This window comes from Neovison vison, chromosome 3 (genome assembly GCF_020171115.1).
Source record: "Neovison vison isolate M4711 chromosome 3, ASM_NN_V1, whole genome shotgun sequence".
NCBI lineage: Eukaryota > Metazoa > Chordata > Mammalia > Carnivora > Mustelidae > Neogale > Neogale vison.
Genome location: NC_058093.1, coordinates 226,162,284 through 226,179,275, shown reverse-complemented (window position 1 = coordinate 226,179,275; position 16,992 = coordinate 226,162,284). Strand labels below are relative to the sequence as shown.

The 16,992-nt window shown below is 46.9% G+C and overlaps 2 protein-coding genes across 3 annotated transcripts in view; both read right to left on the bottom strand.

The window, feature by feature from the left end:
• Positions 1–9,345, bottom strand: part of GCN1 (GCN1 activator of EIF2AK4) — a 60,482-nt gene extending 51,137 nt beyond the window's left edge. For both annotated transcript variants that reach the window (XM_044244166.1, XM_044244167.1), the window contains exons 1-2: positions 9,319–9,345; positions 3,887–3,989 (exon numbers count right to left, since the gene is read on the bottom strand). In XM_044244166.1, coding sequence (XP_044100101.1) covers positions 3,887–3,989; positions 9,319–9,336 — 121 coding nt within the window. In that variant the 5' untranslated portion in view covers positions 9,337–9,345. The remainder of the gene's footprint in view (positions 1–3,886; positions 3,990–9,318) is intronic.
• Positions 9,346–10,584: 1,239 nt separating this feature from the next.
• On the bottom strand, positions 10,585–14,648 carry RPLP0 (ribosomal protein lateral stalk subunit P0). Its single transcript, XM_044244165.1, has 8 exons — positions 14,608–14,648; positions 14,248–14,349; positions 12,937–13,112; positions 12,737–12,824; positions 12,470–12,616; positions 12,174–12,359; positions 11,192–11,332; positions 10,585–10,815 (listed from the first exon to the last, which is right to left on the bottom strand). Exons 2-8 carry the CDS (start codon positions 14,299–14,301, stop codon positions 10,654–10,656), a joined length of 954 nt encoding a protein of 317 aa, XP_044100100.1. The 5' UTR covers positions 14,302–14,349; positions 14,608–14,648; the 3' UTR covers positions 10,585–10,653.
• Positions 14,649–16,992: the final 2,344 nt, after the last annotated feature.

Below are 16,992 nucleotides of genomic sequence, written 5' to 3'. Positions count from 1 at the left end.
GTGGACATTAAGTGGGCTGTTTGCCTAAGGTACGTGAACTCTTTATGTTTCTTCTAAAAAATGGTTGTTTTATAATTTTTTTTTTTTTAAGATTTTGTTTATTTATTTGACAGACAGAGATCTCAAGTAGGCAGAGAGGCAGGCAGAGACAAAGAGAGGGGGAAGCAGGCTCCCAGCTGAGGAGAGCCCGATGTGGCGCTCGACCCCCAGGACCCTGGGATCATGACCCGAGCCGAAGGCAGAGGCTTCAACCCACTGAGCCACCCAGGCGCCCCTAAAAAATGGTTTTTAAAAAGAGGACAAAATTGGGACACCTGGGTGGCTCAGTCAGTTAAGTGTCTGTCTTTGGCTGAGGTCATGATCTCAGGCTCCCGGGGTTGAGTCCCGTGTTGGGCTCCTTGCTCAGGGAGGAGCTTACTTCTCCCTCTGTCTGCCGTTCCCACTGTCTGTGCTCTCTTGTTCTCTAATAAGTAAATAACATCTTTTTAAAAATAAATAAATAATAAAAACAGGACAAAATTAATGTACTCTGAGGGATCAGAGAAGGGCAGAGCACCTCTAACTGGAGTGGCTTCCGAAGGTTCTAAGGACACACAGCTTGGCCTAACAGATCCGTAGGCCATGGAAAAGTACAGAGAGAGATGTACAGTGTGCTGTTAACCACAGGAGCACAAGCGCAGGTGTGGGAATGCATAATGCCCCACAGGACGCATGAGGAGGACTTAATTAGCACTCGCAAGGTGCCAGGCCCTGCCCTAAGCACTGACACATGGTTCCTCATTTAATCCCTGTAAGGTGGGTATGTGACTCGGGCCACTTTCAGATGAAGAAACATAACCCCAAGAAACTGAGCAGGCCAGTCGCGTGAAAGAGGCTGTTAACAACAGGGGTCAGTAATGGCAAACCAAGCTGTGGCCGGCTCTGCCTGCCGGACTGAAGGACACAGATGAAAGGGAGAGGCTGTGATGGGGGAACGTAAGCTGCAAAGTAGAGCAGACTCCCACGGGAGGCGCTGAGAGCCAAGGGCTCGCACAGCACCTCCCACCTCAGGTACCCCAATGGTGGGGACAAATGAACGAGGGGCAGGAACCTCGTCCCTCCAGGGCCCTGAACACTATACTGGTCCCCTGGACTGGGGGCTATTTCAGTGACCAAGGAAGAGTGACTGGGGCCAGCAAACAGGTTGTGGCTGAGAGTTAACATACACTGGGTACTCAGCAGAAGCAGGCACAGTGTTAGGCACTGTCCAAACATATTCTCATTTACTCTTCACACTAACCCTCTGAAGGAGACACTATTGCTGTCTCCACGTTCAAAGCAAAGAGACAGGCTCAGACAAGTTAAGTAACTTGAACCAGTTAACACAGCCTGAACGTGGCAGGGCGATGGCCAGAACACAGAGCCTGTCTGACCCAAGTCGAGCCCTTCATCAGTGACACCTACACTAGAGGCTGATGACTAGAAAGAGAAGGCACAGTAAACACTCCATCAGTGAGCCTCAGGGTTCAAGTACATGAAGGCAGGACTGAGGAGGGCCTCGAGGGAACTCAGAGCCTCAGAGGCAACTCAGGGCCTCATGGGCTGGCCCATACTGACCATCTGTATCCAGGGCTAGGCAGCTTTGAGAAAGTCTTCAGCTCCCAACCCACCAGAAAATACCTCTCCCCACCTTTGCTTACCTCACTTGGTTATCTACAACCCTAACAAAGGAGAGGCCAGAATGATTATTGCTACCCAGTTCCTTAGACTCAGAAAATTAGAAAATCGAGAATTTTTAAGATTTTATTGATTTTATTTATTTACTTGAGAGAGACAGAAAGAGCACAGAAGGAGAGGGAGAAACAGACTCTCTGCTGAGGAGGGAGCCTGATGTGGGACTCGATCCCAGAACCCTGGGATCATGATCTGAGCCAAAGGCAGATACCTAACCGACTAAGCCACCTAGGAGCCCCAAGAACTAAAGATTTCATGCGAGTAGTTAACTTCCCACCACCAACTTGCCCATCAAAGATGACTACACGTCTTACAAATATTATTCACCCTGAGTGGCAGAACTTCAGGGTGGCTAAAGAGAAAAGTCACTCTGAAAAGGTCTTGAGTAGTTCATAAACTTCACACACATGTTAAACGCCTTCCTCCATAAAATGGGAAAGTGCAGTATTCAGCAGTTCCGTCGCAGGAGAGCCACCCCCTGTGGCTCGGAAGGTGCGTACAGATAGTACTTGGTCACACGGCAGCCTTTTCTAACTACAACCCTGTTATGAAAAGTGACCAGAGAGACTTCTGAAGCTGCCATAAAACTCATGCACTGAAGCGTTAACACAGAGAATCTCTTAGAAGCTGACAAACAGGAACGGACGGAATTTACATGCAACGTTAAAAGGCTTGGGTATGTAACCAGGCGGTGGTGGATCAGAAGCAGCAAATGAGCACTTGGGTGAAGCAGGCTTTTACTCACAGGAAGTGAAAGCTGAGGGGCAGGGAGACCCAACTCTACACAGCCATGATTCTCAGACTCCAGCAAACGCAGCAATCACCTAGAGGGCTTGCTGAAACCCAGATACTGGGCTGCAGCCCCATGGTTTCTGAATTGGGAGTTTCTGGGATGGAGCTGAGAATCTATATCACAAACACGTTCTGACATGATGCTGATGCTGCTGGCCCAGGGACCACACTTTGAGAACCAATGCTATTCAGTAAAAACATACCAAAAGATAACTCAAAAGCTAATTAGGATTTATTGGATGAAAGCAAACTAGTCCAAGGGGCATCTGGGTGGCTCAATTAGTTAAGCATCTGCCCTCGGCTCAGGTCACGATCCCAGGATCCTGGGATCCAGCCCTGTGCTGGGTTTCCAGCTCAGCAGGGGAGTCTGCTTCTCTCTCTCTCTGCCCCTACTCGTGTGCTCTCTTCTTTCGCTCTCCCTTTCTCTCTCTCAAATAAATAAAACCTTAAAAAAAGAAAAACAAAGCAAACTAGTCCTTTTTTCCCCCCCAGTTCCAATATAGTTAATATACAATGTTATATGAAGGCAAATGAGTCTTACACACCCCAATGGGTTGCAGGGACAGCCCTCAGTGCGGTACAGAATCAGGATAACTACACGTGCTCAATATTTCTCAAAATGTGTTCCCCAGATCCTAAACAGAAGGTTAAAGGAAAACACTGGATTTGAAGCTTAATCAAGTTAGAACCTTAGAAAGTTAGAACTAAAGAAAGCTTCATAAAGTTAGAACACCTTCCTGGAATATGCTGTGAATCTCCCAGAGGGAAGTAGAAAGTATGACATCTTCCAAACTTAATTTGACCTTGGAATCTTCACTGGTCAAATCACCTATTACCATCTTGCTGAATTCCATCGAACAAACTGGGAAAAATGGGATCCCAAATCATGAAGAAAATGTTTTTTGCATTTAATAAATTACTTAAGACTTTTGGTATCTTTTAGAAATATTTCCAATCAGGTACCTGGGTGGCTCAGTTGGTTAAGCAACTGCCTTTGGCTCAGGTCATGATTCTGGAGTCCCAGGATGGAGTCCTGCATCGGGCTCCCTGCTCAGCAAGAAGTCTGCTTCTCCCTCTGACCCTCCCCGCTCTCGTGCTCTCTCTCTCTCTCTCATTCTCTCTTTCAAATAAAATCTTTATTTTTTTTTAAAAAAAGGGAATATTTCCAATCAAAATGGTTAAAACTGTAAAAAACCTCTGGTACCTAAGTGGATCAGCTCTCTGCTAACCCAACTGTTTCAGTGCACAGTACAACAAACAAATACAGCAAGGGAAGGCAGAAGGTGCTTTGAGGGGTAGAAGCAGCCATGGCTCTAAACAGAGAGCACAATTTACTCTGAAATGGAATCGTCTCTCAGCCACATAGACGTAAAATAAATACCTTTTCCAGCAACACATTTCCCCAGTTCATTGAGGATTTCTCTCCGTTCCTTCACACTGGCTGTTGTCACCTTCCCAGCAAAACGTTTCAGTGTCTCGGAAACCTGTGAAGACCAAATCCACAGCAGAAATTTCAGCAAACTACAAAACAATGAGTGTATGTGTGTGTGTGAGCACGCGCGTGTTCATGCACTGGGGAAGGAGGTACAGAGTTCAGTGCAGTTCCCTCTAACCCAAAGTTTCTCGACCTCCACATTGCAGACATTTAGGGCTGGGTAACTCTTGCTGTGAAGCCATCTTCTTACGTTGTAGGATTTTTTTTTTTTTAAGATTTCATTTATCCATTTGACAGACAGAGATCACAAGTGGGCAGAGAGGCAGGCAGAGAGAGAGGAAGGGAAGAAGACTCCCCACTAAGCAGAGAGCCCGAAGCGGGGCTCAATCCCAGGACCCTGGGATCATGACCTGAGCCGAAGGCAGAGGCTTTAACCCACTAAGCCACCCAGGCACCCCACGTTGTAGGATTCTGAATGGCATTCCTGGCTTCTAACCCCTCAACGCCAGTAACAACATTCCCCTCCTCCTGCCTATCTACACTGTCTCCAGACATTGTGAAAAGTCTCTTGGTGGGCCAAATCACCCCGGGGTGACATGTATTTCTTTAACCCAGTCAAGCAGTCAATATACCTTACTTCAAAGTTTAGACAAGAAGAGGCAAAGCAAAAGGCCAAAACCTTAGGACAGAAAATGCCCTTTCAGGATTATGTAAAATCCAGTGAGGGCACAGTGGCTGAAGGGTAGAAAGTCAAGAGACGTAACCCCAGCTCTGCCTCTTACCAGCTGTGGAAATTCAGTCAAATTATGTCATCTCCTTGGACCCCCTGGGTGGCTCAGTCAGTTAAGTGTCAAACTCGACTTCGGCTCAGGTCATGATCTCAGGGTCATGGGACTGAGCCCTGCACTGGGCTCCGTGCTCAGTGGGGAGTCTGCTTAAGATTCTCTCTCTCCCTCTGCCCCTCTCCCCTGCACACTCTCTCCCCCTCTCTTTCTCTAATAAATAAATAAACCTTAAAAAAAAAAAAAAAGATTAGGTCATCCCCTTGACCACCAGTTCCCCGTGTATACCATGCAGGTAACAGCACCCACCTCGCAGGACGGTTAGAGGCTAAGGGAGAGAGCCTGTGTAGAGCATTTACTCTTCTCTCTCAGCACGAGGTCAGCCACTACCACCAACAAGCCTTTGCGGTAGGCATCAGTCCCCCCACTTTACACGTGATGAAAAGAGCAGACTCCCAGAGGGATACCATTGCTCAGACTGGGCCTGAGAGCCATAGCAGCTGCATTTCTGAAACTAAGCCTGAAACTGAGAGGTCTATAAACCACTGCCAACCAACCCTTAGCTTTCAACCGCCATCCACGTTAGCACAGCTGCATCCCCTGCACTGAGGGGAACTATTTCAGAGGCAGGTCTTATTAGCAAAGTAAGATTCAAGGGTGGATAGAGAAACAAAATTATGCTAAGTTTTTCTTACATTTAAATCCCTGATATAATTCTACTGGCAATGAGTAAACTCATGCCAAAACGGTCTTCCACGTGAGTGATTGTTTTAATACTGTCTTTTGTTTTTATAATTATACATGCAGATAATTAAAAGAGTCAATGTCATGTCAACTATACTTCAAAAAAAAAGCTGAAGAGTTCTGGGACATCTGCTAGAAAAACCTGTCTCTGCCTTCACTCCCCAAGGGCACCCTCTCACCAATTCTGGCTCATGATTTTGGGAGTTACCCCCATTCTCTAAATAACTTGTCTGTGCCACTACTACTTGATTTTTCAGTTTTGTTACCTTTTTTTTTTAAGATTTTATTTATTCATTTGACAGAGAGCGATCACAAGTAGACAGAGAGGCAAGCAGAGAGAGAGAGGGGAAAGCAGGCTCCCCACCAAGCAAAGGGCCCAGTGTGGGACTGGATGCCAGGACCCTGAGATCACAACCCGAGCTGAAGGCAGAGGCCCAACCCACTGAGCCACCCAGGCGCCCCCGTTTTGTTACCTTTTATAGTAGCTCTCTTTCTCCAACCTCATCTCATACCCTCTCCTTTTCCCCAACATAATTCCTCAGTTTCATAATATGGGCTAGCTCAGTAGTCGGTGTTTACATTGCATATATATGGTAAGCATTCAACCTCTAATTAATTTTTTTAAGATTTTATTTATTTATTTACTTATTTTTTGAGAGAGAGCATGTGCACACATACCCGAGCAACCAGAAGGAGGAGCAGAGCGAAACAGAACCTAAAGCAGGCTCCCAGCTGAGTGTGGAGACCAACCCCACGACCCCGAGGTCATGACTGGAGCCAAAATCAAGAGCTGAATGCCCACACGAGCCACCAAGGCGCCCCACTCAACCTCCATTTAAAGATTTTAGGTATTTGTCAGAGAGACAGAGAGAGAGAAAGACAGGCAGACAGAGAGAGATGCAGGCTCCCTGCTGAGCAAGGAGCCTGCGGCAGGACTCAATCCCAGAACCCTGGGATCATGACCTGAACCAAAGGCAGACACTTAACTGACTGCGCCACTCAGGCGTCCTTCAACCTCCATTTAATACACTATGCTACTATCCTACACAGCTTTATTTACCCTGGAGTTAATAAATGACCTTTCCCACCCTGCCTCAGTATGCCTTGTTTTATGTGGTCTAATTTGCATTTCGATCCCAAACTTTTTGCCACTTGTCTAAATCTCAGTATATTTGGGCAGAATTCCACCTTCCTGAAGAAGTCTCTCCCAGAACTTGATGACCTGCCCCAATTTGGCAGGTGATCCTCTACAGATAGGACACAGTGTATCACCTGAAAATGTACTCTCTCTTATGTTTAGATGGAGCATATCCTCCATTTTGTGAAGTCCTTGCAAATCTGAAAATATTCTAGCTTCACAGCTGACTTAAGTTTGTTTGGATACAGAATACTATGTTGAAATCATTTTCCCTCAGACTACCAAAGACATTTCTCACTGAACTCCAGCTTTCAGTGTTGTTACCAAGTCCAGTGTCATTCTGATTTTTGATCCTTTGTACAAGACCTGACTTTTCCCCCTGCAAACTTCTAGGATCTTCTCTTTATGTCCTAGGTTCTAAAGTTTTGCACTAATGTGCTTTGTTGCGAGTCTATTTTCATCTATTGTGCTGAGCATTTTTGGTCTGGAAACACACCCTCCAGCTGGGGGCAAGTTTCTTGAATTACTCTGCAGATGACCTCCTTGGATATTGGGCCTCCTACACTAGTCCTCACAGCGATCCTGCTTTACACACTCCTGAGAAAAAAAAGTCCAGGCTTTTGCCACGGTGGAGAAAGACAGCTGGGGATCTGACTGCATCTTAAAAGGGCTTTCACCCAATCCTCCTAACTGACCCCTCCTACTCACCCTCATTTCCAGAGGTTAGCTGATACCCCCAGCTCTCATCTGTCAGAGATTCTGCCATGTGAATCAGGTTGCTTCTCAGCTTTCCCAACTGTTGGCATAGGAGTCATTGTCCTTGGGTCTGCTAAATCCTTGCCATTCATCACTTTGTAGTTTCTAAAAGTTTGCTAGTGTTGTCTGCTTCCCATTCTCCCAATCCTTGTGGGATTAATTTAAAAAAAAAAAAAAAAACCTTTTACTAGTTTTAATGAGGGCTGAGGAGACATCGAAAATAGATGCATGAATACAACCCACTCTCTACCTAGAATTCCCACATAGCTGTCTTTCTAGGATAATATTAGATTCTTGGCTACAGTTTCTCTCACAAAGTTGAAAGAACTTTTTAGGTTTAAGGCTCTTCTTTCTCTTAATGAGAAAATGAAGTGAGGCCCCATCAGAAAACTGAAGAAATGCACACCAAGATCTTTTAGAGAAGTCTTTTGTTGGTGTGACCAGATGCAAACAGCTTTAGAGATCAGAGGTTTCTCTCTAGAGTGGCACTGTCCAAAAGAACCTTGTGATAATGGAAATTGTTCTTCTGCACTGTCCAGTACAGTGGCCAGCAGCCACACGAAGCTATCCACACACTGAAATGTGGCTAGAGCAATTGAAGAACTAAAATTTTCATTTCATTTACTTTTAACTAACTTAACTTGCGATTAAATACCCACATGAGGGCGCCTGGGTGGCTCAGTGGGTTAAGCCGCTGCCTTCAGCTCAGGTCATGATCTCCGGGTCCTGGGATCGAGTCCCGCATCAGGCTCTCTGCTCAGCAGGGAGCCTGCTTCCTCCTCTCTCTCTCTGCCTGCCTCTCTGCCTACTTGTGATCTCTCTCTGTCAAATAAATAAATAAAATCTTTTTAATAAATAAATAAATAAATACCCACATGGCTACCATAATGAACACCACAGCTCTTGAGAGATGTTTCTCCACTTGAGTATTAATGTTAAACATTCAGTGTGTGTCCCCTAACCCCTTTCAAGTTACCCAAGAGAGTAAGCTTTTCTTTCCAGGATTCAATATAACACACTTGAAACAAATTACCAGCCCCCTGCACAGAAAATTCTCAAAACACAACTCCCAAATGTTCCCGAAGTGCTCACTCTCTGGTCTCAGGGCCTCCCTATCAAAATCAATTAGTCTCCTCTCCCCGGAGTAAGACTTGGCAAGTAAGCCAAGCTGTCCCTTAGACACGGGATTCTTTTTCCCATATTATTGTCTTTTCACTCTAAAACACTCGTGACTACAATCGAGGCTAAGGTGGAGAAAAAAGTTATTCCCAAGTCCTTCCCGAACTAGGAGGTATTACACTCAAGGATGGTAAGGCTCTTCCAAAGTAGTAATAACGGTCCTTTTACTTCCAACCCTGGTCCTAAGAACCATCAACGTATAAAGTGCCCTACTTTATCTCACTGAATCCTCACAAGCCTCTACCGTAGGTACTACCTTAGCCCCATTTTATAGACGAAAAGACCGACACTTGGCGGAGCTAGGTAAGTTGCCGGGGATCTCACGGAAATCAGCGAGCTGGGACTCAAACTGTATAAATGCAAAGCCTGTGCTCTAAGTCCCTACACACCGTGGGTGCTCGAGAAACGTTTGCTGAACGTGAAGTTTAAGGACGAGCCGGCGTTGGCCGGGGCTCACTGCCCGAGAGCTCGGAGAAATGCAGCAAAGACTCGTAAAGGTGAACTTCTGCAACTCCAGGGTCAGGGAGAGCCCCGCCGGGCGCCAGCAGCTGAAGCCCAGGCCGGAGCCCCTGACTTCTCCAGTCCGGGATCAGTGTGCGCCGCGCGGGCCGGGCCGGACCAAGAGCCGCGAGGGGTCGGCCGGAGACCGCCCCGGGGCCAAGCCCTCCGCAACCACTGCCCCCCAATACCCCTCGGCCAGCGGCAAGAGCGGTCTGGCTCGACGGCCGCCGTCCACACCCAGTCACTGGCCGCGCTGGCCCCGCAGCCACCCGCCTCACCTGCGTGTCCGCCGCCATCCTGCCGGCGCTGACTCCGGAACCGCTTCCGGAGCGCTTCCGGGTCATAGCGCGGGCCCACGCGGCAGGGCGAGGCCAGGAGCCCGCCGGGCCCGGGCCTGGCGCCCCCGGGCGGGACGGCGGCCGCAACAGCCCGGGCTAGGAGGCGGGCAGCGGGATGGAGTGCCTGAACCGGCGCCGGGGACAGTGGAGGCCAACCCCCAGGGCCTGCTCTTCAACCCCGGGGCCCTTCTCAGCCCGGCCTCGTGAGAGACAAAGGTCTTTGAGGATTTATAATGTACCACCCCGTAGTCTTCGACCCGCTTGCGTTCGCAGGTCTGGCCCCACATGGCCTGTGCCAAGAGAAGGCCACATTCTTTAAGGAAATGAGATTCTTAAATGGCAGAACTGACCTAGTAAAAGGGAGACAGTGACTAGCATCTTCTCCTGAGCTTGTAACCAGCGGCAGACAATGTAGAGTTAGAAAACAAAGGGGAACTCTGGCTACCAGGGAAATATTGTGGAGCTGAGAGGGGGCTGCACAGGACAAAATGTTCCAGATTGGGACGTAGGCAAGGCCACAGGGTGGGAGCCTGAGGTCAGTAAAGGACCTCACGGTCCAAGGGACATGGTCTTAATTTTCAGTGTGCAGACGGGTCAACTCTACAGACTACGGTCTCAAGAAAGCGGTCTGTGTAGCTTAGCTGTTGGCCCTCTTAGCAATGGCCTTCAAACTGTAGTCAACCTAGTTACAACACTTTTCCATCAGGACCCAGTACAGATTTGTAACAACCTCAAGGAAACACCTACCCTTGCAGCAATCACGTTTTATCTTGGTCACCACCTACTCAAAATATCTGAGGGACCCAGGCTAGTGGCCAGATGGCCATGGAAATAAGAATTCTGGTGTAACAGAAATTCAGTTAGGGGCACCAGCTGGCAGTCCGTGGCGCACTCTCAATTTCTGAGTTGTGAGTTCAAGCCCAGAGTTGGGTAGAGATTACTTAAAAAAAAAAAAAAAAAAGCTAAAGCTGGGTGGTATTAGGGGGACATGGGTGACTCAGTTAAGCATCAGCCTTCAGCTCAGGTCATGATCCCAGCTGCTGGGAAAGCAGCACCTCAATTACAAAAACACTGGAAAGGAAAAAAAAAATAAAGGACACTGAAATGTCAACTTCAAATAAAGCTCTACTGTTCCACCATGGCTCTAGTTTCTAGTACAAAGCACTATGAACCTCAAAATGCACAAAATGAAGAGTCCAGAGACACTCAAGAGAAGTAAGCCTTTATTTCCTTGTTTCACAAATAAACTTGGCTGAATTTGTTGCTTTTTGCTGATTAGTCGAAGAGACCAAATCCCATATCCTCATCCGACTCCTCCGACTCTTCCTTTGCTTCAACTTTGGCTGGGGCTGCAGCAGCAGCAGGTGCAGCAGTGGTGGCAGCGGCCACAGGGGCAGCAGCCACAAATGCAGATGGATCAGCCAAGAAGGCCTTGACCTGAAGCAAGAAGAAAAGTTCATGATCAAAATGGTCATTCACAATCTCTGCTACCTACAACCCCTCAGCTCTAGTTCAATGGCCAACAACTTCTCAGCCACTGAAGCCTTCCCTGGAGCCTTTCTTGGAGATGATCAGGCAAGACAGCTTGGGTATGGCCTGGTAAGCTTAGACCCAGCTCTTACAATCAACTAACCCCTCTTCTGGTCTCTTGTCATTTCTAAAAAGTCAAGGACACACCTCCCCTGTCCCCCAACTTCTTAAGGAAACTCTTAAAAACATATCTACTTTATACAATATGATCATTAAATGCAACTAAGCATGCTACCATCGATTTATCCCATCAGAGCCACTGTGGTCCTAATGGGATTTTTACCTTTTCAGCAAGTGGAAAGGTGTAATCAGTCTCCACAGACAAAGCCAGGACCCGCTTGTATCCATTGATGATAGAATGGGGCACTGATGCCACAGTTGGGTAACCTATCTGCAGACATACGCTGGCAACATTGCGGACACCCTGAGGGGAGGAAAAAAATTCCATGTCAAGTGAGCTAGGTAACTTACAGTCAAGACCGTGAAGTCCAAGCGAAGCTCAACAACAGGCAAGACTGACTTGCTATGTCTCACAGAGGGCACTTACCTCACACCAAATGCTTCCGGCAGGGTAATTCAGACACAGTAATTTATAAACGCTTTTTGCCCCTATTCCCAACATGATTATTTCCTATACCATAATGATGGCACTTACTTCAAAAGTCACCATTTTGTGAAAATGTAAACTAAGCTAACCATTCAGCTCTGTGAGAACAACAAAAAAGGTTAAGCTAATTCCAGATGTAAATTTCATCCACTACTGAGATTTCCAAATAATTAAAACTATATATATTAAACACAATTTTTCATTTGTCCAAGAAAACAAAAAGATATATCTTCTATCTCCTTATTCATCAATTAAAAGATATTTTAACGGCAAAAACTAAGCCAGCTAGTCTCAGGAAAAGTCAATTCTCCCCAAACAGGGTACCTGACAACATTTACTTATACACGGTCCTCATTTTTCTCATTTCTCCTCAGACTCAGGACACACTACTCAAAATCTCAGGTTTTACTGCAGGTCCTAGAGTAACAATTGCCCTATTTGCCCAGTGCTGTTAGAAGGCTTTATACTGACTAATTCATTAAATCCCTCAACAACGTTGTATTATTACTGCTGTTTTACAGATGAGGAAACCTGAAGTAAACAGATTAAATCATTGTCCTTGGTTATGTGGCTAATTTCAGATGTGTAGCCAGGATGCAGTCTGAAACTGGCCAGGCTCTCAACCATTAACCAAGGGCCTGAAATGGACAGCTTTTACCTCCAGGAAGCGAGAATGCAGAGTTTCCTCTGTGATGTCAAGCACTTCAGGGTTGTAGATGCTGCCATTGTCAAACACCTGCTGGATGATCAGCCCAAAGGAGAAGGGGGAGATGTTCAGCATGTTCAGCAGTGTGGCTTCACTGGCTCCCACTTTGTCTCCGGTCTTAATCAGCTGCACATCACTCTGAAGAACAAGGTAACGGTTGACAGTCAACACCAGGACAGCCTGCAAGCCCACAGAAACCAAGTCCCCACCACTTGCCTGGCTAGCACTGGCAAGCCAAGTCCACTCACCAGGATTTCAATGGTTCCTCTGGAGATTTTAGTGGTGATGCCTAAAGCCTGGAAGAAGGAGGTCTTCTCGGGCCCCAGACCAGTGTTCTGGGCTGGCACAGTGACCTCACATGGGGCTATGGCACCAGCACGGGCGGCAGCTGGCACCTACACGGAAACAACAGTGAGAAGTCTTCTCTCCACAAACACAAATTCAAAATGCTTTTAAGGAGCCAAAATTAGCAATAAGATCTCGTTAGCCATTCGCTGTCCTGATTCTCTCCTTACCTTATTGGCCAGCAGCATGTCCCTGATCTCAGTGAGGTCCTCCTTGGTGAACACAAAGCCCACATTCCCCCGGATATGAGGTAACAGTCTGCAAAGAGAAGTTGACAGGAGACAGTCACCATTCAGCACCATTCTTCTCCAGGAAAGGGGAGAAGGGCTCTGAGAAGGGAGGAGAAAGATGTCCAAAAGAATTAACTGACTTTTCCAGAGCTGGGTTGTTCTCCAGATGCCCTCGGATGGCCTTGCGCATCATGGTGTTCTTGCCCATCAGCACGACAGCCTTCCCACGGAGGGACATGCGGATCTGCTGCATCTGCTTTGAACCCACATTGTCTGCTCCCACAATGAAGCATTTTGGATAATCATCCAAAAGTTGCTACAAAAACAAGCCAGAAACAATGGTTAACAGCAGAAAGAAAGAAAATATCAAAAGAAACCAAATCCCATCATCACTGGCTTCCATCTCACTCCCTTTCTTCTAGGCTTTTGAAGTGATTCAAAAATTGGGACAATTCCTCCCACTGGGAGCCACCTGAGTTGCAAAATTGACAGACTGTATAGATTTGTACCCTTGGGTGCCTGGGTGGCTCCGTGGGTTGAGCCTCTGCCTTTGGCTCAGGTCATGGTCCCAGGGTCCTGGGATCAAGCCCGCATCAGGCTCTCTGCTCAGTGGGGAGCCTGCTTCCCCCCTCTCTCTCTGCCTTCCTCTGCCTACTTGTGACCTCTCTCTGTCAAATAAATAAGATCTTTAAAAAAACAAAACAAAAGATTTGTACCCTGAGTATGAATGGTGAAAATTAAATATCTCCGTTCAACCCCTTTTTTTTATTGTAAGATTTTTAATTTTTCCCAATTATAAGACATGTTTCTGATTCATTAAAGAGCTGCATCAACAGAAAAAATGACTATTCCAAACAAGGTTACAGCATTTTAAGCACGACGTAAAACAAATACAACAAAACGTTACTTGCAGAATCTAAACTGTGGGTATGACTGGACAATCCTTTTAAGTTCTCTGTGTATCTGAAAACGTTCGTGATCAACAGGGGAGAACGGACTAAGCGCCACAAGGCACAGGGTCTCCTTTCCGCGCAGGGAAGACCCCCCCCCAACCCCGCCACGGAGACCAACCAAGAGAGCACATTCACAGGGTATTTGGTATCTTGAGGGGACCTAAATATGCAACAAGTTGCCACTTCCTAGTGAGTCACTCATGGGCCTTCCCAAAATGGGAGACAGAAGAGCAGAAGGATGATGAGTGCCCTCTGGAAACCAGACAGACCAGAGTATGAATGGTGTCATCTCGGAAGCCATTTAAACTGCCTGAACCCATTTACCTGCAACAAGGATTGGGGGGATGGGGGGCAGATCTCCGCTGACTGTGAAAACTAAACGAGATTTGCCTGAAACGGTCGTTCAGGACGTGCTCAACACAGGACAGTTCATGATTCCTATCAGTGCCCAGGCCCCAAGCAGCATAATGGGCGATGGCGACCCATCCCCGCACTTACGATAATCTTAAGGAAGTAGTTGGACTTCCAGGTCGCCCTGTCTTCCCTGGGCATCACGGCGGTGCGTCAGGGATTGCCACGCAGGGTTTAAAGACGATGTCACTGCGCAGAGGAAAGGAACTCAGACACCCCCCTACACCCGTCACCACGGCCCCATCGGGCTCCAAGGCCGAGACCTATGCAAGGTAGGCCACGCGTGGACGCCCCCCAGCCCGACTTGGGGCTGCCGCCGTCGCCGCCACTCCAGGCCCCAGGCCGGACAGGGCCAAACCCGCCCCTTCCCAAGATCCCACAAAGAAACCCCCACAACCCATCTCTCCCGCCGCCGGGTCCCCGTGCGGCCGCAGCAGCTACACGAACCTCTCACGAGGACGCCTGGAGAGAGGAAGGCCGCGCGCCGGCGCACACTTTTTATATGTGAATGAAACAGCCAATCAGAAGACGAGAACAGTGTCCCCACTTATTGGCTGGCGACGACGCCTATCTAGTGACGCTAAATTGGTGTAGACAGCCATTGGGTAATATTGCTGCCACTCCAGCCAACGGGAAGCCGTCTTTAAAGAACGCGGTTAAAGAAGGCGCCGCTTCATGTTGGAGTAGCTGTCTCAAAGCTGCTGCCCTCTGCTGGCCTGGAGCCGCTCGCTTTCAGGGGCTTGAGCTTGGGCGCTGAGCGTTCAAGTTTTCTCCTGCCACCTTGTCAAATCGCAAACAGAAGAGTACGATGTGGAGCTGAGGCATAATTGCACACGCGTTAGAAACAGCATGGTCTCTTGTCTACTCTATAGTTTGTTCTTCCCCCTACCAAGGCAGAGGAACCCTCTAACACCTAAGTCAGATCCTTATCTCATCTGCTCAGAATTCCTCAAAAGTTTCGAATTTGCTCAGAGAAAAAGCTTAAAACTTAAACTGCCTATGAGATCCTACAGGATCTGCTCTAGACCTCCCCCCTATAATCTTATTCTTTTCCTACTGACGCTCCCTTCGAGCCAGACGATGCTCTTTGGTGTTTTTCCAAAACACACTCCCACTTGAGGGGTCGTGCGATAAATAGCTAGTCCCTCTCCCGGAAGACTCCTTGCTGATATCCACGGAATTAACTTCGAGTCTTGGTTCAAATATCATGTGCTCAAGGAGGCCTACCTGATCGCCTTATTTAAAATTACCCAAAAATCCACTACTACTTCCCCTTTATTCTATTTTTTCGTTAGCACTTCCACCTTTTTCTTTCTTTTCTTTTTTTATTTTTTAGCACTTCTACCTTCTAACACACTATATAACTTACTATATTGTTGGTTGTCTGTCTCTCCCTGCAAGAAAGCAAGCCCCACAAAGCAGAGACCTTTGTCTTGAGCCTGGCACATAGCAGGCACATAATAAGTATTTGTTGACTGAATGAATGCAAGGTTTGCAGTGGGAAGACCTGGATCCAAAAAAAAAGAAGAAGAAGAAGAAGACCTGGATCCATATCCTTCTTCTACCACTTGCTGTTATCTTAGGAAGTGATTTCACCTTGCTGATCCTGTTTCCTTTTCCTTAACTATAAAATAGGGATAATGAAGTATGCACATTCTAGAGTTGCTATGAGGATTAAATGAGATACATGTCTTTTTTTTTTTTTTAAGATTTTATTTATTTATTTATTTGACAGAGATCACAAGTAGGCAGAGAGACAGGCAGGGGGTGGGGGGAAGCAGGCTCCCCACTGAGCAGAGAGCTAATGCAGGGCTCGATCCCAGGACCCTGGGATCATGACCCAAGCCAATCGCAAAGGCGTTAACCCACTGAGCCACCGAGGCACCCCCACGTGTTAAGTCTTAACACAGTCCCTGAAATGTAGGAGGATTTCTAGTTTTTTATTATGCATTCATTCAACACTTATTTGAACACTTGTGTTAGATCAATAATTTTTTCTTTCTGGTAGTGACTGAGGTAGAGCCTAGGGCAGAAGGGGTGTTTCTATCTTCACCCTTTCAAGTTAGAGGTTTCTGTATTTTTGTTTCAAAGCCGCCTAGGGCCTCTGATGACCAGCTGTTTAGAGAACTGTTGGAGTCAGTTACTGCTAAGATCTTTTTAATGACAGTGTATTACTGCGTGCTCAGCATTGTGCTAAGTACTTTCCCTGAGGAGGTACAGTATTAGCATTTCCGTTTATCAATGAGAAAATTCACAGGTTAAACAGCTTGCTCAAGCCCTAATAATCAATGGTTTGGGAACTGAAATCTAGAAGCAAGTACAAAGCCCCTGAGTCTCACGATGCTATACAGCTCCTTCTAAACCTTGAGGCTGTCTCTCCCCAGATGCACTTTTCCAAGTATATACACACTCAATGGTACCTTTCCGAGGACATCCTGGCTCTGATGATATAAATACCATCTCTAATTGTAGTACATCAATATAATGGAATATCATGAAGCCATTAGAAAATGATGCAGATGTATATTTATTGACACGGGAAAATACAAAGTACAGCTGAATGAAAAAGCAAACTACAGTGAAATGTGCCATATCCATTTCTATAAATAAAATAAATTCGACATGGTCAGGAAGGATAAACCGTCATCACCTTTGGGTGAGGGTCGAAGGTAATTTCCATTTGAGCTCACTGTGAAATGGCCAAGATTCCAACTAGAATTCAACATGCTGCTTTTGGAAAACCATTCCAGAGAACAGGGAAATTGTGAAGCATCTCAAAGGGGAACAGTGCTATCCAGGAGGGACCCCCACTGGAGTTCTGGCTCAGGCAAG